We start from the raw sequence: 24,939 nt of genomic DNA, 5'->3' as shown, positions 1-24,939 counted from the left end.
ATCCTCACAGCGCTGAGTCACTTTGGATGTTGTTATCAAATCCATGTGGGTTGGAAACTATTTTCCCTTAGAATGAATAGCCATTTACCTCCCATTTGTTAACTTGTTAAAAACAGGTGAAACCCAGCATGGGCAAGCATGGGCGAGATCATTCCCCGCTGCCTCTCTTTGCCTCCGATTTAAAATCCTCCTGCTGCTGCTTGAATAAGACTTCAGCGGGCTGCAGGGATATAGTGTCTGTCCTTCAGCACAGGTGTCATGCATAAAACCCCAGCCTCCTTGATGTGGCTGAGGGGAAGGGAAGGAAAGCAAAGATGGGAAAGAAAAGGGGACACATAGACATGAGGATGTGAACACGGTGAAGAGGGGGAGGAGAGAGGGACCAAAAAAGAAAGAGGATCTAAAATGAGAGGAGGAGAAAATGTCACATGGCCACCTCAGCTTGAGGTGTGTCTCCACTCTCCATAGAGCATTGGTTCTCAAACTGGGGTCCGGGGACCCCCAGGGGTCCTTGAGGGAGTTCCAGGGGGTCCCCAGCTAAATGATGGATAGTTAGGAACTAAATGGACCCTTATGGGTCTGTAACTCAGACCGAGTGTATAAATGGAACCATTCCATTTGTACACTCTCAGAGTTAAATTAACATTGATTTTACAATATAGTTTGGGGTCCCAGAGATAGAAATGCCATTAAATGGGTCCGTAGCCTAATGCATGTCAAACTGGGGGTCCTTGAAATTAAACTGGTTGAGAATCCCTGCTAGAGCCGTAACACTCTTCTCTTATGGGGGTCCCTGGCATATCTTTTCAAATGGGGGTCCGCAGGCTCATAAGTGTCAATTTGGGGGTCCTTGACATGAAAAAGTTTGAGAACCACAGATAGAGCACCACAGTCCACGTGATGGTCCATCCTAGCCTGGGACCAGACGAATCTGCGAGTGCAAAAACAAATTGCACTCTGCGATTTGGGTCTGGCACCGCTCCATAGAGAATCCATTTCCTGCTCCAGAAGACATGAGTGACCAATCAGGGCCCAGTATTCGAATATGGGAGACTGAAATTGGTAGTTGGTTGTACGTCTAACCAATTGCGTTGAGGCCATTGTTTTGATCCCGCCCCTTGGGGGAAAAAAAGGCCTCATGGAAGCACCAGACTGACTCATATCCACGCAGTGATATAGTCCGGCTACGCGAGGCTAGGTCCATCCTCCAAGGCCTTATACCTTCCTGTCATCATAGGCCCCTGGGGGCTCCTCGCTTTCCCTATAACCATGCATCACTCTCCTCTGTCTGTCTGCCTGGCCTCATCCTCTAGTCTATTACAACCTTGGTCATCACTCTCTGCCTCAGGTCAGCCCCATACTGTTCTCTCTCCCCTATTCCCAAGGTCCATACAACCTTTCCCACCTATGGAATATACCAAACATCATATAGGTAACATAGTTTCCTAAACATAGGCCCGCGACCCTTCGCAGTCCCGTTTTTATGGGTAGCAAGTATGGGTATAAACATTAGGGCTGGTAAATTAATATTCGAATTTCGAATATTCCTCGAATATGGGGGAAATATGTATATTCGAATATGGAAAATGAATATTACATTTTTTAAAAAGTTTTATTTTATTTTATTTGACTGGAACAATACAAAATGTTTTATTTTTTTTGTATTGTAATTATTGGATCCGAGCACTTGATATATAGTTTTTTGTATTGTCCCTGTCAAATAAACATTATTATTATTTTTTTTTTTTAAATAATAATAATTATAATAATATTCGAATATATTCGAATATCTGCCAATTTTTAAGACCAATATTCGAATATCATTTCTGAGGAAAGTTACCAGCCCTAATAAACATAGTGTCAACATATGGGGTTACCGTGATCTTACTGAATATAAATGGAACATTGTAGGCTATTTAGATTCTGTATGATTTAATGACAAATCAGTCAGGAGTCCTGACTCAGGGCTGATGACACGTGTATCTGCCCGTTCCCTGCTCCCACTCAACAATACACACACAGACGGACAACAGACAGACAGACAGACAGACAGACAGACAGACAGACAGACAGACAGACATGATGCCTGTCAGTAGTCCTCTTCTGTGGCTATACTACTGGAACAGAGTGGTACGCAGCAGACAATGAGCAACACAAGAGTCACAAATTACCAAATCAATCCATCGGATATACAGTAGACTTAGACATTTGTGCCATCAGTTCACAAATAGTAAGAGAACACTTACAGAATTAATATATAATGTAAACAGGTGAGATGGTTTGGAACCTGATGGAAAGCTACCTTTAATTGCAGAAGTAAACAAAGGCACCGCAGAATGTGCTCTGTACTTTGATCAGCTATTTTGATCTTATTTTCATCTGTTGTTCTTCTTTAAAGTCATACTGAACGAACAGTGCAGCTGGGATCGAACCCGGCATGTGAAACTTTGTCATTTAAAAGTTATTTTTTTATATAATTCTTCACTGGTATATTTTTCACAATCACCATTCTACATAAATGTGTTTTTCTAAACACTGTTAAACCCTTCTTTTCCAAAAATATCACAGGCATTATACTGTAGCTGGAACCTACAGCATTCCTTTTTGAGCGGTACTTCCATATAGACAAATGCTGTAATGACAACAAAACTACCAGAGGTGTCGCCACTCCCCAAAAAGACTACTAAATGAACGTTACACAGCATGACTTTAATATTGTTTTTGTTATTGTTGCTACAATGTCTGCGAGCCAAAACCAAAAATTGTACTCTTGTTTACCACTCATTATAGGAGATGTAAATGAATAAAATATTGAACAGCCCATCTCACACTCACTTGTCAACTTCAACCTAATTATTTAATTGCAAGATATGAAGGGGAATTAAATGTATTTTACAATTTCACTTTGAAAAATACACATTGGGGCTCAATGGCATTGAATCCATGGTCACATATTTTGTGAACTCATCATTACTCATACCAGGGTTAGGTCAAGATGACATCACATCATCAGTATCATTTCCACTGCTCACTGAGACTGATGTTCATTAAAAAAGAATGATGCGTGTAATGAAAATGATTATGTTATCACTAAAAAGGCGTCTAAACATTAACCACTGCTGACCAGAGTCCCTCGGGGCTCTACAGTGTCTTTTCTGTTTTCTGTTATTGTGGGGAAAGCTTTCACTGGAAATAGCAGATCGACAAGCACACAACTCATGGCATTGCATCACCTTGTGAGCTTGTAGATCTGCTATTTTCAGTGAAAGCTTTCCGCACAATAAGGATGCTGGGGTTTAAGTGGTAAATGTCATAATGCCCTATCCATGAGAGACACCATGGGCTCGTTTTAGCATCATTATATACTACATAGACGTATGCTATGAACAAGAAACCTCCTCAAATTGCTACACATATACAATAACAAATGTACAGTGCTGTTCCAGCGAGAACCAGAGCATCAGCAAACCTCAGCAACGTTTAAAGCAGGGAGTCATTTCAGCTCCATATGACCGCAGCATCAGTGATGCTGTGGACCGTTGGATCAGCATCAGTCAAATGCCTTGAAAGCATCACTTAGCAGAACTATATGCTTCATCTGGTGGTGATCCGTTACATAATAAAATGTTAAAGCGATATCTTACCTTGAGAATCTCATATGCTGATCAAGTCACGTCCTTCCAATGTTTCAGATGATGCTGTTTATCATGCTGCTGATGATGGTGATGATACGGGTTTCGCGCATCACTCTCTCTCTGCGTCGAGTAGAGGGAGAGCCGGCCGAATGAGCACCCAGGAATCTGAACACCAGCGTTGCCAGATTCTGTGAGAGAAATAAGCAACTGGGTCTAGGAAAACAAGCCCAAAACCAAAAAAAGCAACTAGGCCACATGAGCACTTATTTGACGCGTCACGATGTGACGCATTGTGAGCTTATGTAGATCTGCTATTTTTGAGAAAATCTAGAAGAAAATGTGAAAAATGTGTAATATTTTTCTATATTTTGTATATCTTGAATGGGGGGGGGGGGGGGCTGGGACAAAATATGTTTTAGATGGGGGGGTCCATGGACAAATACAACAACTACACTTTAGACATTTCAGAGCAATATTTACAAGCAACTTTCAAAGCAAAACAAGCCCAAAGTCGCTTATAATAACAGGACATGGCAACACTGAGAGAGAGAGAGAGAGAGAGAGAGAGAGAGAGAGAGAGAGAGAGAGAGAGAGAGAGAGAGAGAGAGAGAGAGAGAGAGAGAGAGAGAGAGAGAGAGAGAGAGAGAGAGAGAGGACACCCCGGAACGTGTATAATAAAGCCCCTGCTGCAGTTGTCTGATATAAAAGGCCAACTGTGGAGTGGAAACAGAATTGTGTGCAACCCCATCTGATCAGTGTAGTTTATTACTCCCTGGATGACCTCTTAGGCCTACATTAGATTTCTCTCTGTCTAAACCTATATTCTAAATGGTAACAGGGCAGGTGGGCACCCATTTTTTTTAGGTTTCCATATGGATTGAATACAAGACAGGTGGGCACTAGGGACATGTGGGCACCTGGACGAGTGGGCACTTAGGGGTGCAGATAACTGGGCATCTTGACGACTGGGCACTAGGGACATGTGGGCACCTTCGTGGCCACAAGTGTTTTTTAACTTTACGTAGCATGCTGCTTTGTTGGTATTGTGATATTCAATCCACTGTTCTTTAAACCTTCAAACACAACACAACAATGAGGTCAAAAGTACAATATAAGAGTCTATTTGCCAAAATAGAGGTAGCCTACTGTTAAAAAATAGAACAAATTGGGAAAATGGGAAAATACCAAAAAATGATCAAAATGAGTAGCCTGCTGTTCAAAAATAGAGGGGAAAAAATAACTGAACTAAAAAAATTGCTTGCTAAACAGTACACAATAAAATGATAGCAAAAAAAAGAGACCCCTTCATCACTAGGTATCTACAAGGCCAGTCAATCCACTGGCCTGCTTAAGCATCTGCCAGACAGTCAGCTGTTCTGTCTCATAGGCAGACCACAAGTTGGCCAGTTTGCGCTGAAAAAGTATTTTCTTGCGCTGGTAGCGACATAGCTGGATGGGGATTATGCTTGCCTCATTATGCAGCAGTTTCAGCAGGAGGTACAGCTGCACGTTTCCACTCTTTTTGGTTCAGACGGTTATGCCAACCTTCAACATCGTTTTTGGTCTTGATGGCATGTTTGTAAACGCTCCAATGCTCTGGCTTCCACCGGCCATCAATCCAGGAGTTGCGGATGTAGTTACTTTTGACCTCAGTACTATTTTGACAAATACACTCTTCTTATATTGTACTTTGAAAGTCTGTTATAATGTACTTTTGACCTCAGTACTATTTTGACAAATAAACTCTTATATTGTAGCCTACTTTTGACCTTGTTGTTGTGTTGTGTTTGGGGGTTTAAAGAACAGTGGGCTAAATATAAACATAAGTTAAAAAACACTTGTGGACACAAATCCTAATTCAGGTGCCCACTCGTCCAGGTGCCCAATTATCTCCACCCCTAAGTGCCCACTCGTCCAGGTGCCCACCCATCCTAGTGCCCACATGTCCCTAGTGCCCAGATGGTTTTGGTGCCCACTCGTCCAGGTGCCCAGTCATCCCAAAAATATGGTGCCCAGATGTCCCTAGTGCCCACCTGTCTTGTATTCAATCCATATGGAAACCTAAAAATATACAAATATTACATCATCCACAGGGAAACCTAAAAATAAACGTATATTAAATATAGATTCCTTGATTAAACAGCTGGCTGGATAGCCTAACCTCTGGTATCTTATTGACATATCCATGACGTTATGACACAGCAGATTTATATAATCCCTAGCCTATACTACACATGATTGCTGAGTTCACATGCATGCCGATTAGATACGATTTGCTACAATAACATTATATAACAGTGACAAGATTAAAAAATCCATAGGCTAGATCTTTAGTGTTAACTGGGAAATGCCTGTAACATGAAGGATATGTAGCCTCAACGCACCTCTTCTCTGTGGCTATGCCAAAAAATAATGACTTCTTGTCCTAAAACTAAGCGATCAAGACCCTGTTATAAGGGAGTAAAATATTTGTTTTACTTGAATTATGACAGACATGCATGAGAGTGTCAGTCCTGTATGTCACTCTTGTACAATACTCTTGAGTTTGTGTAGGCCTAGTGAGATTGTACACCTAAACAGTTCTACAGAAATAAAAACAAACATTCAGGTTTATTTTTCATAGTTTGACTGATATTTTCATTAGCTAATAAAAGGTAAGTTAGGCTACTGTGCAACTTTATTGATCCCTGAGGGTAAATTCAGTAATAGCACTGGCAGAGGCAAAACCAAGGATTCATTGCACATGGAATTTGCCTTGCTGTGCTTATACTCATCTCCCTCATCCATTTCTCTTACAGAACTGCAGACAGACTGCAGTGAACACATAATGGCCAAGTTGCTGTTAGCTTGTCTAATGTCATTTTGAATAATGCTGAAGGCTATGGATTGATTATGGCAATTAAGAGTGTTCCACATTGCTATTTTTGTTCAGTCAAATTCATAGCAGCCTGGAGAATAAGGCACTGAGGTGATAACATGAAGATAAAACACACTTCCTTGCATTACACTACCTTTTCATTAGAGTAAAACAAAGCATTTTATTTCACATACAGTACATACATTTGTGTTATGTCCAGTCCATTTATAAAGACTATTTCAAACATAGGGAACATGGGGGAAAAGGTCACCCCTCCACCCCCCCTAGCTGTTTAGCATCTGGTCAGCTCTTATTGTCAATGGAAAGGTTTTTTGCTAGTACAGCACAATATGGAAGGTGATGTTTTCTTTAAATATTTAGGGCTGTATATAAATACATTATATTTCTCATTCAGTGACCTTTTATCATTGGACTTAAATACAACTAGGACTGCATTCTACAGTTCCCTACAGATGACTACTGCATTACAGTAGGCCTTGACAAACAAATGTTTGGGAAGATGTAATTATAATGCGCTGTCAACATTCAGTTGCAGTCACATGTGCAGTATATGTTCCCAACCAGTTTTAAAAGTCTAGAACAGGGAATTATTAATGAATGTCTGAATTTCTTCATTTTATTTGTGAAGGAAAGGTGACTTGGGACAATGAAATGCATAGACTGTCTGCCACACAGCATGCCATAAACTGGCATTTTTATTTATTCACAACAAACAGGCTAAACAGGTGGCTGTAGTATGAACAGACTTTGTCCAAGCCCCGTCTCTGAAGAGCAAAGATAAGCCAAGCCCCATCTCTGAAGAGCAAAGATAAGCCAAATACAAACTCATTGAACTGACAGTTGCCGTACAGGAGGAGGAATATACGTACGTGATGTGAACAACAACAGCAACTCTCAGTAACACCACAGAGTTGGTCAGACAAAGCAGAGCTTAGGCCTCTTCAAGCTCAACGAGCACACCATCGCAGTCTTTTGGGTGGAGAAACATGACTGGTTTCCCATGAGCACCTATTCGGGGTTCAGGTGACAGCATTCTGATGTTCCTGGCCTTCAGGTCAACTATTGCAGCTTTGATGTCATCAACCTATAACCACAAGACAATTGCTATAATTAAATCACCGTAATCATCCAGAATCAAAATAAAAATCAACTTACATGTTGAAAAAAAAAAAGACTTATGGGACATACAAAATGTATGTGATTATGGACACTTCTAGTCATGTCTAGAAATATGTCAACACAGTCCACCCAAGTCACATCAGTACATCTCACCTCAATACAAATGTGGTGCATCCCTCCCGCCTTATTCTTCTGTAGGAAACCAGCAATCGGACTCTTCTCTCCCAGGGGGTGAAGAAGTTCTAGTTTGGTATTACCCAGCTCCACAAACACTGTGTAGACTCCATGCTCGGGCAGGGGCACCTTGTCACTAACTGTTGCCCCCAGGACGTCCCGGTAGAGAGCGGTGGCCTTTTCCATGTCTGGGACAGCGATGGCAATGTGGTTCAGCCTCCCGACCTTCCATAGTGGACCAGGAACGCCCTGCTGGAGGGTGGCTGTGGTTGAATGTCTTCTCAGGAGTGTGTGGCGAGTGCACCTAGAAAACCCTGCAACTACAAGTAGAGTGCGGTTTCAGAAGCTACTTTTTCTAATGCAGTGTAACAGATCTGTTTACACATTTCTTTAATCCCCTTTAATTGTTCAGTGGTGTAAAGTAACTACGTACATTTACTCAAGTACTGTACTCAAGTACAATTTTCAAGTAGTTTTACTAGAGTACTTCCAATTTCAGTACTTTTCTCAGAGGCAAATATTGTACTTTTACTTCACTAGAATTATTTGAAAACTTATGTTACTTTGTAGATTTTGATTATTATTACAAAACATACATTAACCACTTCAGCCCTATTTAAAAAGGTTGGCTATTCAAAAATACATTTTTTTTCCTACCCTTTTAATACATTTTAGACATTTTTGAAACGGGACATTTTGCATAATGAGTACTTTTACTTTTGATACTTATATTGATGCCAATACCTTTGTACTTTTATTCAAGTCAATTTTGAATTCCGTACTTTTAATTGTAACAGAGCATTTCTCCATTGCAGTATTGATACTTTTACTTCAATAACAAAATTGAGTACTTTTGATTTTTATTTGCTTGGGCAATGTAAACAAACGTATGTTTTCTCATGCCAAAAGCCCCTTTAGAAATTGAGTAGCCTATGAAACGGGCTTAATGTCCGAGCGACATGATTCATTAAAGTAGCCTACCCACCCCAAAAATAGATTCACAAGGCATGACAGATTATTTACAGCATGCAATAAGTTTATATCAACAAGTATCACACACGCAGTGATGTAACCGACATAGCAAACATATCTGATAATAATAAAAACAACAGAGCACAACGACGCTTGCGAACTTAATGGACCAAACGCCAACAAGCTACACCAACACGTGTTAAACCATTATTGACACAAACCTGCAAAGTTAGCGGGTGGGTTTGTTTGCAGTGCAAACTATTATTGAAATAAACCACAAACCTACCAGCAACCTTCAGCACGTTGGACGCCATATTTCCAACAGTGAATCGTTCCCCCGGAACCATTTCACATTAAATAGAGTTCTGGGGGGGACCTATTTACCAGAAACACACGTGTGCCCATGTGAGAGAGAAACGATGGCTACCACAGATGTACGGTCCATGCTGGAGGACTGCGTCAATACATTGAATATAAACACTTCTCACACCGAAAACTTCCTAGAGTAAGTTCACACGTGTTAACATTTTCTTAAAAATGCATGTCTCAACATTGATGTCTTCTTGTTTTGCAAATGCTAGCATGTGTGATCATCAGTGTGAGAACTGGGTAGCTAGCAGGCTAGCACTTTTACAGGGGAGGCATGCGTTAATCCGACAGACCTTTTCTCCGACTATGTGGCATCCGCGTGCGGTTAGGGTTAGGGTGCGGGTTTGGTTCGGGTTTACTGTTTAATGTCGGAGCCTAGCCACAGCATGCACACTGTTTTAATCAGTAAGCTGTGATCAGATAACTTGTGCTGTCCTCCTCCGATAAAGCTGAGATTCAAATGTGAATAAGTGTCGGTGGTGTATTGAAGTTTGAACAACACATAACACTGTAAAATCAACACACACACACTGACACTGGGCCTAGCCTTGGATCAAGATTATCGTAGATTATCGAGTCTTGATTTTTACTTTCCTATATACGAAAGTGTTGAGTAGCACTCCCCATTGTGTTCTGCAGTTTCACCTGTAAAGCCCGTACTTCTCCGTACATGTACAAAAACATATATATAAGGTGCTTACCTGGTTGCCCCAAATGTTAACTCGCGTTTCGGAGTCTTTGTGCAACGTATTAGTCCGTATTTTTCAATAGATATGTGTTTTAATCCCGTCTGTGTCGGATTCTGTCAGAAGTTCCCTGTATTCCTCAATGGACAGTTGTGACAGGCGCATCCGGTGAAAGCCGGAATAACACTCAATGTAAACAGGAAGTAAACTAGGGGGAGAATGGCGTTCGGTCACAAATGGGATTTAAACACTTCGTTATTGAAAAATACGGACTAATACATTGCACAAAGACTCCGAAGCGCGAGTTAACATTTGGGGCAACCGGGTAAGCGCATTATTGTTTTTTTTGTACATGTAAGGAAAAGTACGGGCTTTACTGGTGAAAGTGCAGGACGCACTGGGGGGTGCTAGCCAAGACTATCGTAGATCCGAAAGTAAAAGTCAGACTCGATAAAAAATATATCTATGATAGTCTTTATCCATGGCTACAAACAATGGACCTGTAAAGTCAAAAATCTTTAGGGTAAATTTTGTTCCATTTATAGGAATTAAATTAACACTGAATAGTTTACTGTGTAGCAACCTCAGACCATGTTGATCATCAATCAAATCATCCGATTGTCACACATGTGACTGTAACAATGTTGTTTTCTTTCCCCACAGTCTTCAAGACGATGTGGCTGCAGACTTTACGTCGCTCACAAAGGTTCTATATGACTTCCACAAGGGGCAGGAACCCGAGGATTGTAAAGGCAGCCCCTTGGAGCAGTTGGTGGTGGAGGACTTTGATGAGGAGCAGATCTGGCAGGAGCTGGAATTGCAGAACACTGCTGTGCTGAGGCATTTTGAGACTGTGGTAAATGACATTATCTCAGATGATGCATTGACCATCCTGGAGGAGGAAGAAGAGGACGGGGACAACATTGATGAGGAAATGGGGGAGGATATGGGTGAAGACGATGAAGAAGAAGAAGAAGAAGAGGAGGAGGAACCACACAGGAAGCCTAAGAAAAGGTCTGAAGATGGGGAAGGGGATTTCACAGATGAGGATTCTGATTTAGATTTTGACGTGGACGCTTTGGAAAAACGAGAGAAGCTAAGGAGACAGGCTGTAGGGAAGGCCTCTAAGGCCGCAGGAGCGCCCTCTGAGGTTGATGACAAGTTCTTCAAGCTGTCAGAGATGGAATCCTTTCTGGATGATATGGACAAGAAGGAAGAGAAGGAAGGGAAGGAGGGGGTGGAAGACGTAGACTATTTTCAGGACTTACCCTCGGATGATGATGATGATGATCTTGACCTAGATGAAGATGTTTCTGCCAAAAAACAGAAGAAAAACAAAGCTGTAAGTTTCAAGTAATTCCTCACCATCATGTTATACATAAAGGTATTTCACACACATTTTTAAAATGGCAGCTCTACAAACAGATTTTTTTTAATGGGACTTTAGTACTTAATTTAATTACTAGACAAAAAATACTTCAGTTTAATAAATCAGTTTAATATACAATGGTATTGTAAAGTAGCATCAATAGTGACACGGCGTTGATTCCAATTTATTACAGGTGAAGAGTTCCAGGAATCTCAAGTACAAAGACTTCTTTGATACTGTGGGAAGTGAACCTGGTAAAGCAGACCACCAGTCAGAAGACGAGGATGACAGCATGGATGGCATGCAGGAAGACCCTGAAGAGGAAGTTGATGAGGAGGAGGAGGATGATGAAGACGAGTAAGTGTTGTGTAAAATATAATTACACTAATTGTAATATGAATTGATTAATTGGTTTTTGATGCCAGCAAATGTGCGTTTGTTCTGTACCAGGGACACAATTAAGGATAAGGAGATGGGACAGAAAAGAGTGACCTTTAACCTTTCTGGAGAAGAGGAGCTTTCTGGAGAAGAGGAGAGCGAGGGAGAAGACATCGAGGACATTTTAGGAGGGAAGGGCCCAAGGGGCTCAGAAAAGTCTGCATACAAGTCTTCATTTGAGAAACGGCAAGAAAAGGTATCCTAACTTGTCCTTTTTGTTATTTTATTGTATCTTTACTTCCTCTTACGCTGACTTCACACCAATAGTGATGGTGTTTTTCCACTAGGTGTTTTTCCACTAGGTGTTTTTCAGCTAAATGGGTTAGGTGTGTGCAAATCATTTGTAACATCACCTTTGTGTGTACGCCAAGTACACACGAAGTATTTCTTGATGATATACTTAATTTGGTATGTCCATACTTAATTTGGTATGTCCATGTTTCATTCTAACTTGGAGCGGGTGACTAGGCTTAGGCTACTCGATTCTGTATTCATATGGGGGAATAATAACATTAAGGCGCCTAACCGGATACTGATATTAGTTGGGGAATTCGTGGCCTAGACCGGATTACACTATTCAGTTTGGAATGAAAACCAGGCTTTCCGCCATTTGGAAATCCTGGTGATGTGAGGTTATCGGCGACAAAGTTTCCTCAACCTTTTTGCACTGCTTTTTGCTGGCTCCACCTCCTGTCAGAAGTCAGAACAAATCACTACTCACCATAGATGATGCGTGAAACCATGCCACATCCTCAGAATACAGAAACTGAATTTCAGTCAAAATGTTTCATTGTTTGATGTTTTTATGGTCTGGTCATGGTATACCAGTGTTGTTAGTTTACAGATTTATGTTAAATGTTGCCACTTACTGACTAGACTTTGATATAATGTGTCTATGGAAAACTAATAATCATATCAACTAGTCAACATGTACAGTAATAATACATTCTCTGATTCCTGCGTTCAGATGAAAGAGAAGATCCAAGAGTTGGAGAAATCAGCGCTTTCAGATAAACCCTGGCAGTTGTCTGGAGAGGTGTCAGCTCAGACTCGTCCAGAGAACAGTATGCTTGAGGAAGATGTGCAGTTTGATCAGGCATCAAGGCTGGGTAGGTGTGGCAATGCCATGTTCAAAGTTCATGATGTTTGTGTGTACAAGAGACGGCAGCATTGATTCCATACCATTTTTGTGCCTTTGTGTATAATTCCCTTTTCAGTTGAAATCATTAGTAATTTCTTTCTCTCTCCTAGCCCCTGCTGTCACAGAGGAAACTACACTACAGCTAGAGGATATTATCAAACAGAGAATAAAAGATCAGGTCAGTATATGGATCCTACACATTACAATACTAATGTTTTACACTCGGAGTGTAAACTTTGACCATTTCGTTCGTATATAGTATCAGGCTCAATATTAAAGCTTGGTGACAGTTCCATTCAAAGTTATTTTTGTTTCCTGTGCATCAAGATAACTCTGCTGCTTGCCATGCATATCGGTATAAAACCAAAGTCACTATCAATGCAAGGTACATGACAGAGCAGATGAATCGCACTGTCATGACAGAGGCTCTGAGTGTGTGTGTGGGTATGGTTGATTTAGGGGAGGGTCACACATGGGCGATGGCAGGGGAGTGGCTAACACATGCCGAGGCGTCAAACCGTTGTGTGTAGAGTTTTGAACTTAATGCGACGGCATGTGAAGCGCCACAACCGGAAGCTAACCTTGGCTCGCACAGAATGAACGTGAACGGGACACGACTGTCATGCATGTGTGACCTAGCCTGGGACCAGACGAATCTGCGAGTGCAAAAAAAAATTGCACTCTGCGATTTGGGTCTGGCACCGCTCCATAGAGAATCCACTTCCTCTCCCAGAAGACGTGGGGCACCAATCAGGGCCCAGTATTCGAATATGGGCGATTGTAATTGGTAGTTGGTTGTAGGTCTAACCAATTGCGTCGAGGGACATTGTTTTGATCCCGCCCCTTGGGAAACAAAACGTCCTCATGGAAGCACCAGACTCATATCCACGCAGTGATATAGTCTAGCTACGCCAGGCTATGTGTGACCACATCCAGCTCAGAGTCTAAATAATTTGACTGAGGCTAGTTTTGTCTGCATAAATTGGCCATCACCCACCCCAGCTTCCCATATCGATGCTATACCACAGCTCTTTGACTTCACTTGTTTTGTTTCAACAGGTGTTTGATGATGTGGTGCGTAAAAATAAACCCAAAGAGGACGCTTTTGAATACAAGAAGAGGTTAACGTTGGACCATGAGAAGAGCAAGCTGAGCCTGGCACAGGTTTATGAGCAGGAGTACCTCAAGATGACACAGGTTTGTCTCCCTTTGTCTTTTCTACCGTTGATTCACTCAGAGACAGGCTGATCTACAGTGCAGTACTGCTCTGTGCCAAAAACTCACACACCCACCAGATTTCATAAACTACAACACAAAAATGTATAAGCTGGTCCTTTTTTCTTACATTTCAGGAAAAGACAGAGGAAGTAGAAAAACCAGCCAATGTGGAAATTCAGAAGCTTATGGACACACTTTTCCTGAAGCTTGATGCTCTTTCCAACTTCCATTTCACTCCCAAACCAGTAAGTTGATTTGACAGCTTTGATGTGAAATAATGACAAAACACAATTTCCTACAGCGAATATGGTTTTAAAATTCTATGTTTCCCATGCATCCTTTGGGGGGGGGGCAGAATAAGCCAGCAGAATGTAAAGGCAATTTTTCAAATTCTCATTCCCTCCGTCTACCTAGTGTGAAGGACTTTGATCTGTAATTTACATTTAGATGCATTACCTATTACTTCACCGTAGCGTTTTAATTTGTTATTGCATGCAGATTGATGAAAGTAATTCCTTGAGACATCTGGCGGATATTGTCATTTTATTAGAAATGGTTTCCTGAAGCTTTGCAATCCAAAAAGTTGCTAAGTAGTAATGAAAAGCTACACTCATACTTTCCATCCTGTTTCACAGCCTGTCCCTGAGGTCAAAGTGGTGTCTAACTTGCCTTCCATCGCCATGGAGGAGGTGGCTCCAGTCAGTGCTAGTGATGCTACTCTGTTGGCACCAGAGGAAGTCAAGGTTTGTCAGACGATATACCAGCACACAATGGATCTGATAGTGTTTTGTGTGTGTAGATTATTGACAATAATTCATCTCTTACCAAAGGAGAAGAGCAAAGCGGGTGATGTGCTTGGTGACACTGAGAAGACGTCAACAGACAAGAAGCGTGAGAGACGCAAGAAGAAGACAGTGAAGCGTGTCAAAATCAAGGAGAAGGAGAGGCGACAAAAGGAGAAGGAGGCCACTAGAGTTGGAGAAAACAAAAAGCCAACCAAAGCTGAGGTGGCACAAAACCTCCAGAAAATCACAAAAGGGGGCAAAGCCAAAATTCTTAAGGTTAGTGTCAGAGTGGTATTGAATACAAATCAGACCCACATATATCCTGTAGTACTGTTCAGCAGCATTGTCCTTCAAAGAGAATACGTGTCCTGTATGATAAACATGGTAAACTGAGTAAGGCCGGTGCTGAACTTAACACTGATAAACTTTCTTGTTACAGGATGAAGGGAAAGACAAGGCTGTACGCTCCTCTCAAGCCTTCTTCTCTCAGCTGCAGGATCAGGTTAAAAGCCAAATCAAAAGTGTCAAGGACCAGGCCTCGAAGAAGAAGAAACATAAAGAAGTGTCTGTTGGCAAACTCAAATTATAGTTATGTTATGATGTTGAAGTAGATGGAAGGAGTTGATATTTGCACGCTAGATTACAGCTCCTAATACCTTACTAGAAATATTTCCACCCAACAGGGTCTTCATCAGGCATATGCCTGAGTTGAAAATAATTACAAAACATAAACCCTACTCATTTACTGCCTATGTTGGACTTTTCTACCGGTGGGGGTGGATTATGATCCACAGTGTATTTATTAAACGAGCAACGTCAAAACGCTGTTCGTTTAATAAATGCACTAATACACTGATTCAAGAGGGTGTAAGGATAATTTATTGTATTTTTTGAGGGTGGAGAAAAATGCCCTTTAGATCTGAGGCAGCCAGGCAGGAATGTGAATGAAACCAGTTGGGAGTACCTCTCTTCCTGGACACGGATATATGCAGTTTAACCTTGATGAGAATAGAACTCAGTCCAGTCCACTCTACACACAGCATACTCATGTCCTCCCTACGGAAAGGGAAAGTGGGTATTTTTGTCACTGGATATTTGCACATTAAGTGAAATTTGTCCTCTGCATTTAACCCATCCCAACTATTAGGAGCAGTGGGTGCTATTTATACAGCGCCCAGGGAGCAGTTAGGGGTTGACAGCACAAAAATCTGGCATGTGTCTGATGAAGACCCTATTCACAAGTCTAAAGGTGTATAAGGTGGGTGAAATTCTAAAATGTCGATCAAGTATTGAGAACTTCAGTGTGCGCAACTGCGGATATCCTTTTCTACTTTACTGTGCTTCAGTTGAGTGATAATTTCATTGTACAGCTTTGTTTTTGTTCTTTTTTTAAGAAACTTGCAATATCTTAACCAGACAGTAAAAAGAAAATAATGTGCCCTAAGTTGTTTTAAATATGTATGTAGAATGACTGAGGGTTTAAATCTGTTCTAATAAAGTTTATAAGGTGAAAATACAGTATCTTTCTCACGTGGGTTTCTTTGATAGACACCTCGGAAGACATGACCTGGCAGGTTTGGATTTGCACACTAAAGCAAGAATGCATACATTTTCATAAACAAGTAGTTGGAGATGGGTATAAAAAGAAGAAAGAGAGAGAAGAAAAAGCCAATACATTATGTTGTATTGTTTTCCTACCATATTGAGAACCAAGCACAATCTCCTTGTTGACTATTCAAGATTTCTTTTTATTTTAATTATGGTGATGCCAGAAGGTCTTAAAAGTTTAAACTAATGTCAAATCATATGGGAGTAAGGGACTGCAATCCTAAAAGTGGAATATATAAGTCTTGCGGGCTTGTAATGATAGAACATTTAATGTGAAGGAAGTAGCCTCGTCCCCATCCTGTGTTTTCATTTTGTGCACTAAGTCAGAGTGTATGGATGTAAACAGTATCAGCAGCGCACTCTAGTGGTGAATAGAATTCAAGCCGCCCACAAAAATATCCATGACGTAACGAATGGATCATATTCAGTGTTGCCATGTCGGCTTATTATAAGCTACTTTGGGCTTCTTTTCTGTAAAGTTGCTTGTAAATAATATTGATAGCTGCGGGTTGGGATTTTAATTTTGGGCTTGTTTCTAAAGTGTAAGTTGCTTATTTGGGCTTGTTTCCTAATGTTGTTCAAACCAGTGGTTCTCAAACATTTTCATGTCAAGGACCCCCAAATAAAGTGTCCACATGGACCACCATCGGAACATATTTTATGCCAGGGACCCCGATACAAGATTTGTGTTAAAATGTAAAAAAGAAATAACATTTTTTGTTGAAAATAGATCTACAAGCTCACAAAGCGTAGTGATGTGACGCGTTGTCACTTGTTGAGCTTGTAGATCTGCTATTTTCAAATAGCTGAGTCCGGTTTAAAGTGCTCATGTGACCTAAAGTTGCTTCTTTTGGGCTTGTTTTCCTAGACCTGGTTGCTTATTTCTCTCACAAATAATGGCAACACTGATCATATTCCATTCACGGAAGTGAAACGCCAGACAGAAACCAGAAACGCAACAACGACCCAAAATAAGTTGACGTTTACCAGACTTTCCTGAGGATTCCTACAGGTACTGTCGCTGTCGGGTGTTTATTTGATATGACTATGAACTGCTAACAGCTTCACTCTGTATTTCTGTCGTCCACATAATGTAGCACCTTGGCTTTAACCAGACTCGAACCTCAGTTACTTCAATTAGCCTGATGTTAGCTAAGGTAGCTAGCAGCTAATAACGGCTAGCCAGCTTCAGTTAGCTGCACATTAACTCTCCAGTACGTATTGTAACCTTACCGTCGTTATCAGATAATAGTATTGTCTATATTATCATAATACATACATTGTGAGGAAATAAGGGACAGGCTAGTTAGTTAGCCATGTTAACCTGAAGTCTCTACTTAGCCGGGTTACAGTAGTGTTGTCGAGTAATGTTGACAAGCTAGTTGAGTGAGTTTGTTTGTGTCTCTGGTGGTCATGCCCACATGATGTCATGATGTCATGAGTCATCGGACTAGCGGTGTACAACCGTGGTGGAAAAAGTACTCAAATGTTTTACTTAAGTAAAAGTATCTGCAATGGAAAAAAAAGAAAAAGTTCGGAATTTCAAAATTTACTTGAGTAAAAGTTAAAAAGTATTGGTGTCAAAATATCCCAAAAAAGTGAAGGTTTACACAAAAGTAAAAGTACTCATTATGCAGAATATCCAATTTCACAAGTTTTAAAATGTATTAAAAATGTTTTGAAAATAGCAGATCTACAAGCTCACAATGCGTGATCGGCTATTTTCAGATGGCCGAAATGTATATAGGGCTGAAGTGGTTAATGTATGTTTTGTAATAATGATACATCTCCAAAGTAACTTGTAACGTTTTCAAATAATTGTAGTGGAGTAAAAGTACAATATTTGCCTCTTAGGTGTATTGTGGAGTAGAAGTGAAAGTTCTGGAAATTGGAAATACTCAAGTAAAATACAAAATTGTACTTAAGTGCAGTACTTAAGTAAATGTACTTAGTTACTTCCCACCACTGATGGTAGTGACAGTGACTGTGACAGGCAGCTGTATCCCATCATCCTGTCCTCAGAGAACTAGGCATCATGCTGGGAGGAGGCTTCAAAGCAGAGAGGCTGCGGGTCAACCTGCGGCTGGTCATCAACCGGCTTAAACTCTTGGAGAAAAAGAAGAGTAAGTTAAACCCGTTCCACTCTTACTTACTTAGCTTTGGATCAGGACTGTCATAGGATTATTTTTATCGATTCTGACATTTGTGTATCTATGACAGTCTTGGACAGTGGACACTTTCCCCAAATAGTGTTTAGAGTTCTGTGTTTAAGGCCCGTACATCTCCGTAAATGTCCAAACTCTATTTGGGGAAAGTCACCAGACTGTCATGTACACAAATGTCAGAATCAATCAAATAAATCTATGACAGTCTTGATCCAAGGCTACACTCTTACTGAACAATTAGCAGTACATAAAATCCTCAGTGTTCATTTTACTCTGACAGTGTACAAATGGACTCATTTTGGTCTAATTGGTTCCATTGTACACTCTCAGAGTTCAAAATGGATGTCAAAAGTAATTTTTCATGGTAGGCCGAACTGTGCCCTCTTTCTCTGTTTGTCTGATTAATGTGAACTCTAGCGGAGCTAGCCCAGAAGGCAAGAAAGGAGATAGCAGATTACCTGTCATCAGGGAAGGACGAGCGGGCACGGATTCGTGTCGAGCACATCATCAGAGAGGACTACCTGGTGGAAGCCATGGAGATCCTGGAGCTATACTGTGACTTACTGTTGGCACGCTTTGGCCTTATTCAGTCCATGAAGTGAGTGGCTTGGCTAACAGATGCTCACAATGTATTAAATTAAAAGATACAGGACAATGCTTTTAGGACCAGTAGGCACTAACCTTTTCACTTCCTTGTCACCATTGTGTCCATGGCTGCTCTCTTCCTTCAACCCTTTATCCTGTCAGGGAGCTTGACCCTGGCCTACAGGAAGCTGTATCCACCCTTATCTGGGCCGCTCCCCGTCTGCAGTCAGAGGTGGGAGAACTCAAAATAGTAAGTATATATTTATTGTTATTTTAGATGTTGGCTAGTCTTTTTTTTAAGTCGGCCTATCTCTTCCATAATCTTTGAATGCTCCAAAGACGGAGGAAGGAACTAAGGAAGCTGTCATATTCCTCTGGAAAAGCTCTCCACACCGGAAAATGTATTTTAAAATGTCCTATTAAACATTGTAAAAATATATTTTTAAATTAACGTTTCTGCTCAGCAGCTAGCTATCTAGGCGTTTCACCTCATTTGTATTCTAGTAGGAGTTAGTTTAACCACTCAAACCCTATATACTTTGTTGGGAGACCCTGGTCATCCCTACACAGGGCCCTCTCCTTTTTTCCCTCTACACCAGATCTCTTTGCCAAAAATAGCTGATCTATAAGCTCACGAGTCCTGACGCGGCACATTGTGAGCTTGTAGATGAGCTATATTTGCAGAATTTTCACCCCAGACTAATTACTGAAGGAAGAGAGGACACGATCACCTTATTTACTACTCGAAAGCATTTGGAAATTGCAGCAGCCAACCCATCTTTCTTGAGATTAGCCTTTAACAGACAGACAACTGTACACAATATAACCTATGTCATTTTACTCGAATGTAAAGGCTTGGTGGATTGACAATTTGATCTCCCTGCTTTTCTTGCAGGTGTCTGACCAGCTGTGTGCAAAATACAGTAAGGAGTATGGCAAGCTATGCAGGACAAACCAGATTGGCACCGTCAATGACAGGGTAGGTGTTTTATCCCCATTGACTCTTTTCATTGTGTCCAAGAGTGTAGAGGTAGAACATTGAACCACATGTCCAATCTTGATTATTTTAGCTGATGCACAAATTGAGTGTGGAGGCCCCTCCTAAGATTCTGGTGGAGCGCTACTTGATTGAGATCGCCAAGAACTACAATGTGCCCTATGAGCCAGACGCCATGGTCAGGGTGAGATATCTCTGCTTTCTAACTTTAGAAAACTTCATGAGGTATAAAGTCACGAGCCGTCACACATTCTTTTTAATGATATAGTTCGACATAAGGTGCCGAACTGTAGAACAAACGTAATAACCAATGGCCTCCTCTGACCAAGTGGTTTTCTCTGCAGCCTGAGCTCTGTCCTGGTGAGGAGGCCGACTTGATTGACGTGGACACTGACAATAGAAGGGGTGGTGGAGGAGGAGGAGGAGGAGGAGGTGGAGGTGGAGGTGGAGGTTTCACTGCTGGTGCTATGCCCATGCCCATGCCAATGCCCATGCCAATGCCAACAGCGTTCAACTATCCTTCTCCCAAAGGAGCAGTAAGTCATCCTGGTTCATTATGTTGATGCCATCTCTCTGTCAGAGAGAGAGGGAGACATTGACAAATACATAGTATTCCAATTCTTTGTTCTGATTTGTACATGAACATGTCTTTTTTTTGTTTATTTGTTCTCCAGGAGCCCTTTGGTGCCCCTGTTGGGACCTACAACAGTTTTAACAACTTCCAGCCCGGAGGAGGGCCACCTCAGTTGCCCAGCTGTCCCCCCACGTATGAGTCTGTAAGTGACTGAGCCCTTCGAACCCTTGCCCCCCACTCCTTCCTGATCCAGCCACTGCACTCAGATGGACAGATGGACAGGGCACCACTCAGGGAAGAGCAGTTCATTTTAGCTTGTCTGTCACCTGACTTTTCTTCTGCAGTCCTATGTCAACATAATGGCCTCTAGTTTTACGGTGATAGTGTTAATGTTTAATGGTTTTGCAAGTTTGACACATAGCAGCAGTATCGGTACAGCTGGCACTGACAGATTAAAAAGATGGGGCTGATGAAAAAGGAAAAGCCACCACAAGAACATTGGCTTTTACTCCAATTTATATCAGTATTCTAGGTTCAATGTGTGTGCCCTTTCCAGTCAACGTTGTTCTCCAAATAAAGAGGGAGAATGATGTAATATTTGTTTGCTGGGTAGTAACTTGAACGTTGTCGGTGGAAAATTGCTGACACGCCCACATCAGGAATGCCACACACCATAGCGCGGGTGTTGGCGCCGATGGGAGATTTCGTTCGTGTCTGCATGGAACTCGGATAAAACACTGCACTGATTAGTTGGCACCGTGTGTGCCAGGTTATTGCCCTCAAACTAGAGGCCGCATAGTATTTTAGGTTTTGGAGCTAAGATACACTTATGTAGTATATAAACTGCTTATTACTAACCATGTAACTCAATAAATGCGTGAGTGTGTATTTATGGAGAACAGGCCAGAGTGTACATACTGTTTTGGCCAGGGGATAAAATGCTCCACATAAGGTTTAGTTAAGGAATGCTTAGATTTATTTCAATTTGCTTTGTCACATGCCACCCACCTTGAAGGTGATAGCTTTTCCCAGGAATGCAATGGCTGGATTTCCTACTCTTTTTATTTATTTTTATTTTTTTCTACTGGCTCACCTGCTGCTGAGTCATAGAATTGAATGATTGTTATTTTCATTACTAACCTCCTTAAAACATACATTTTTATGTGAGTAGACGTTTGTCTCTAATGCATTATGGATATGTTTCAGATCGATGATCTATCTCTCAAACCCTCTGATCCTTCCCAGGCAATGGGTGAGTTCTGTTGGCTTTCAACGGTTACAGATATTTGGGTGTTGTGTAAATTGAGAAAAGTGTAATGATTGTTGAGTTGTCCTTTTAATTATTTTACCTTCCAATATTCTATTGTGTGGTATTTACATTTTCGTTGACTCCACACGTACTGAACTCGTCTGACCATTGTTGTGTACATTTTACACTGCATATTGAGTTATGTATGTAATTGTAAGGTTGTGTGCATCCCTCTGATTGTGGTGTTCTATCTTATTCTCCAGCGTCTGGCCCCTCAATCTATGACAACAGTGCCCTGCCGGAGCTCCCCTCCGTTCCTGACACGCTGCCCACGTCGTCCTTCGGCAGGAACACCACCTCCTCCGACGACATTGACTTTGACGACTTGTCACGACGCTTCGAAGAGCTGAAGAGGAAGACCTAAGTCACCGGGAGTGCTGCTGCTGCTGCCCTACACGTGCTACTCTGTCGTCATATCCACAGAGCCAGGCCAGGAAAACTGTTAACCACTCTTTAATCACACACGGATTGTCCCTCCCTCCATTCTCTCCCTTCACTTCACAGTGAAGATGTCTTCACTGAAATCTCACACAGATCTTCTCAAGCTTAACTTTACCTCATTCAGACAAACGCTAACCAGCTCACTAAGGGTGTGGTCGTTCACTCAGCTGTGTAGTCTGTAGAAATATCAATGAAAGCATGAGTGAGCAGTGCATTTTTACACAATCAAATGACTGAGTGAAACAGGCGCTTTGGATATTTAGTGGTTTATCTCTGCTATAGTTTAACGTTTTCCTATTTGTCTCGGTCACTTGTTTGGACTACTGTTTTCTATCATTCAATTACTCTTTTTTTTTTTTTTTTTCAGGGAGTGGTTCACAGTTGTTGCAATTTACATACTCTGATATTATCCAGCATTTTTTTTGTATAGCTCTCATCTACCGCTGTGACACATAACCAGTCAAACCAGCCTGCCCAGTCTTACCAGGTTTGTCATGTTGTCAGGGAAGTAGGTATTGGGTAATCCAATCTGTACATCCCCTGCTTGGTCAAGTTGGCCACAGTTTGTTGCAGTTAGATTGAAAGGACTATCCCAGATAATGAATGTGCAAGGAAGCCATAGGTTCACACTCGTTCACAATAATACATCTCTGTGACTTTAGAAACACTGAGGTTCTTACACTCCAAGGTGCATTCAGTGAAATGATGTAAAGCACTTGTCAACAATGTCTTCTCTATCCCCCCCCTGTGGTGCATGTAAAATATTTACTTCCATCTTTGGCCTAATATGTTTGCATTAACAACATTTAGCAAAAGCTCATGGTGACACGTTAAATTTCGTTTCAGACATATCTGTCCATTTGGTGTCGATGCTGACTGTTTTTTCCCCTTGTGTCGCCCCCCCCAATGTAATATCTTAAGGTGGTGTATAATGTATTATACAATGCTACAGATACACTTATTTAAATGATCTAACTGTAAAGCTAAAACATTTTGGTGGGCGGATGTTCAAAATTATAATTTTAATTTTGTTTTATATACAGTTCTAACACAATAAAGCTTTTCAGTTTTACCACAAACTTGCACTTTATGTACTTGTGAATGTGGCCAAAGACAAACAACACAAGATTGATGCTCAGGGGTGGGCAGGTCTATCTGATTTGATTAATTTGAAGTACATGTTTCCCCCAAATATATTCGGATAATTGTCCTTACCGTTCAGTGGTAAAGGGAAAGAGTGATTTCTTTGTGCATGTGTCATACAGTATATCTCCTTCAATTGCCTTAGTTAACATTTCTCATCAGAGGCCTTGCCTATCTGCATAGACATACTATTGATTAATGTAGAGGTTTTCTAAATGTTTTTCTCTGTAAACAAAATTATTTCGTTTTGAACTTAAAGACAACAAAAAAAAAAAACTACCGCTGGACTGGTGATAGGAGGTGACTTAAAATAATCTTGGTAGCTATCTTGATGTTAACGTCTCATAAGATTGACATTCAGGCCTAATATGTTGTCAACACCACAGCCACTTATATGATAAATGCAAGGTGGCCTTGTTTTTTTTATTTTATACTGTATACATAGCAGTCTTTTGAAGGAAAAGTATGCTATTGGAAGGTTTTACAACCATTATGTATGTACACAGTACATAGAAAAGAAGACACTATTGAACTGTTCTGTGCGCATTTATTTGTTTTTAGGCTTTTAAGTTGGACTGTTTAGGAATTAATTGTAACAGATATGTCCTTATATCTTATTTAATCTAAATTCATACAATGTTTTTGCTGCCTACTAAGAAGATGGTTTAATAAAAGGCAAATTGGAATGGAAATACTGGTATGAAGTCCATATTCATTATTTGATTAGAATGCAAAAATAAATGTTTTATTTGATAGTGTATTGTTAGAGAGAGACAGAAGGGGGCCTCAGCAGCTTACTGTATTCCTTTCCAATATTCTTCAAGACCACATGTCTGAATTATAATGAGAAGAGTGGGCAAATTGTGTGTGTGTGTGTGTGTGTGTGTGTGTGTGTGTGTATATGTCACAGTATGTCCAGGATGGAGCCGTTCTACATATAGTTCCAGACATTGATCTTTATTGGCATTAAAATGCCAGAGGAGATTGACATCACTCCAACTGTTGCCCACGGGTCTCCTCCTTACTATGTACTGAATTTTACTAGGCATGATTTAATTTCTTATCTTTTTAAAATGCAGCCCATTGCACCATGCCTGAGCACATAAAGGTCATCCTTTCAGCAATTAGGCAGTCATCCTGACATATTGGTTGTATGATGCCTTGGCTTAAATCATAAGGTTAGGACTTGGACAGGGGCCATCTTTCAATTGCAGCCTCCTGAAGGTGTAACTTTAAGGCAGTTTTGAAAGTGAGTAGGGGTTTACACTCCTTTACTCCTTTTGGTAGGGCATTCCATTTTTTTTTTTATTAATTAATTTAATTAGGTTAATGA

At 40.9% G+C, this 24,939-nt stretch overlaps 4 protein-coding genes across 6 annotated transcripts in view; 2 read left to right on the top strand and 2 right to left on the bottom strand.

Annotated features, from left to right (window-relative positions):
* Window positions 1-3,722, bottom strand: part of apba2b (amyloid beta (A4) precursor protein-binding, family A, member 2b) — a 76,713-nt gene extending 72,991 nt beyond the window's left edge. The window contains exon 1 of the mRNA XM_084054494.1: window positions 3,645-3,722. The gene's annotated coding sequence lies outside the window, so the exon portion shown is untranslated. The remainder of the gene's footprint in view (window positions 1-3,644) is intronic.
* Window positions 3,723-6,445: 2,723 nt separating this feature from the next.
* Window positions 6,446-9,107, bottom strand: mcee (methylmalonyl CoA epimerase). The gene is made up of 3 exons (XM_084057097.1): window positions 9,065-9,107; window positions 7,786-8,126; window positions 6,446-7,597 (listed from the first exon to the last, which is right to left on the bottom strand). Exons 1-3 carry the CDS (start codon window positions 9,090-9,092, stop codon window positions 7,445-7,447), a joined length of 522 nt encoding a protein of 173 aa, XP_083913223.1. The 5' UTR covers window positions 9,093-9,107; the 3' UTR covers window positions 6,446-7,444.
* A 69-nt stretch (window positions 9,108-9,176) lies between these two features.
* Window positions 9,177-16,302, top strand: mphosph10 (M-phase phosphoprotein 10 (U3 small nucleolar ribonucleoprotein)). The gene is made up of 11 exons (XM_084053282.1): window positions 9,177-9,283; window positions 10,497-11,175; window positions 11,396-11,559; window positions 11,653-11,836; window positions 12,608-12,749; window positions 12,892-12,959; window positions 13,841-13,978; window positions 14,134-14,244; window positions 14,635-14,742; window positions 14,830-15,060; window positions 15,224-16,302. The coding sequence occupies exons 1-11, from the start codon at window positions 9,198-9,200 to the stop codon at window positions 15,371-15,373; spliced, it is 2,061 nt and encodes a 686-aa protein (XP_083909408.1). The 5' UTR covers window positions 9,177-9,197; the 3' UTR covers window positions 15,374-16,302.
* A 1,003-nt stretch (window positions 16,303-17,305) lies between these two features.
* Window positions 17,306-24,298, top strand: ist1 (IST1 factor associated with ESCRT-III). Of its 3 annotated transcripts, none has more exons than XM_084066166.1 (10): window positions 17,306-17,404; window positions 18,415-18,515; window positions 18,975-19,155; window positions 19,305-19,392; window positions 20,038-20,121; window positions 20,213-20,323; window positions 20,484-20,675; window positions 20,814-20,915; window positions 21,920-21,965; window positions 22,226-24,298. In XM_084066166.1, the coding sequence occupies exons 2-10, from the start codon at window positions 18,428-18,430 to the stop codon at window positions 22,384-22,386; spliced, it is 1,053 nt and encodes a 350-aa protein (XP_083922292.1). In that variant the 5' UTR covers window positions 17,306-17,404; window positions 18,415-18,427; the 3' UTR covers window positions 22,387-24,298. The 3 variants fall into 3 exon arrangements, with proteins under 3 accessions (XP_083922292.1, XP_083922293.1, XP_083922294.1); XM_084066167.1 differs by having other exon boundaries at window positions 17,316-17,404; window positions 18,390-18,515; XM_084066168.1 differs by having other exon boundaries at window positions 17,341-17,404; window positions 18,386-18,515.
* The last annotated feature ends 641 nt before the right edge of the window (window positions 24,299-24,939 follow it).

This window comes from Gymnoscopelus microlampas (assembly GCF_963454915.1).
Source record: "Gymnoscopelus microlampas genome assembly, chromosome: 1".
Lineage (NCBI taxonomy): Eukaryota > Metazoa > Chordata > Actinopteri > Myctophiformes > Myctophidae > Gymnoscopelus > Gymnoscopelus microlampas.
The sequence above is the reverse complement of the archived record's forward strand: the minus strand, read 5'-3'. Positions and strand labels throughout refer to the sequence as shown.

What these genes read in the sequence shown, in the direction of transcription:
- mcee (XM_084057097.1), bottom strand. Translation starts at nt 9,092, where the DNA reads ATGGCGTCCAACGTGCTGAAGGTTGCTG. An exon ending in CAACGTGCTGAAGGTTGCTG is followed by an intron (nt 8,127 to 9,064) that starts GTAGGTTTGTGG and finishes CTCTACTTGTAG; the next exon opens with TTGCAGGGTTTTCTAGGTGC. An exon ending in TGCACCACATTTGTATTGAG is followed by an intron (nt 7,598 to 7,785) that starts GTGAGATGTACT and finishes TTGTGGTTATAG; the next exon opens with GTTGATGACATCAAAGCTGC.
- mphosph10 (XM_084053282.1), top strand. Translation starts at nt 9,198, where the DNA reads ATGGCTACCACAGATGTACGGTCCATGCTGGAGGACTGCGTCAATACA. An exon ending in AACAGAGAATAAAAGATCAG is followed by an intron (nt 12,960 to 13,840) that starts GTCAGTATATGG and finishes TTGTTTCAACAG; the next exon opens with GTGTTTGATGATGTGGTGCG. An exon ending in TGGCACCAGAGGAAGTCAAG is followed by an intron (nt 14,743 to 14,829) that starts GTTTGTCAGACG and finishes CTCTTACCAAAG; the next exon opens with GAGAAGAGCAAAGCGGGTGA.
- ist1 (XM_084066166.1), top strand. Translation starts at nt 18,428, where the DNA reads ATGCTGGGAGGAGGCTTCAAAGCAGAGAGGCTGCGGGTCAACCTGCGG. An exon ending in AGGTGGGAGAACTCAAAATA is followed by an intron (nt 19,393 to 20,037) that starts GTAAGTATATAT and finishes CTTTTCTTGCAG; the next exon opens with GTGTCTGACCAGCTGTGTGC. An exon ending in GTCCCCCCACGTATGAGTCT is followed by an intron (nt 20,916 to 21,919) that starts GTAAGTGACTGA and finishes GATATGTTTCAG; the next exon opens with ATCGATGATCTATCTCTCAA.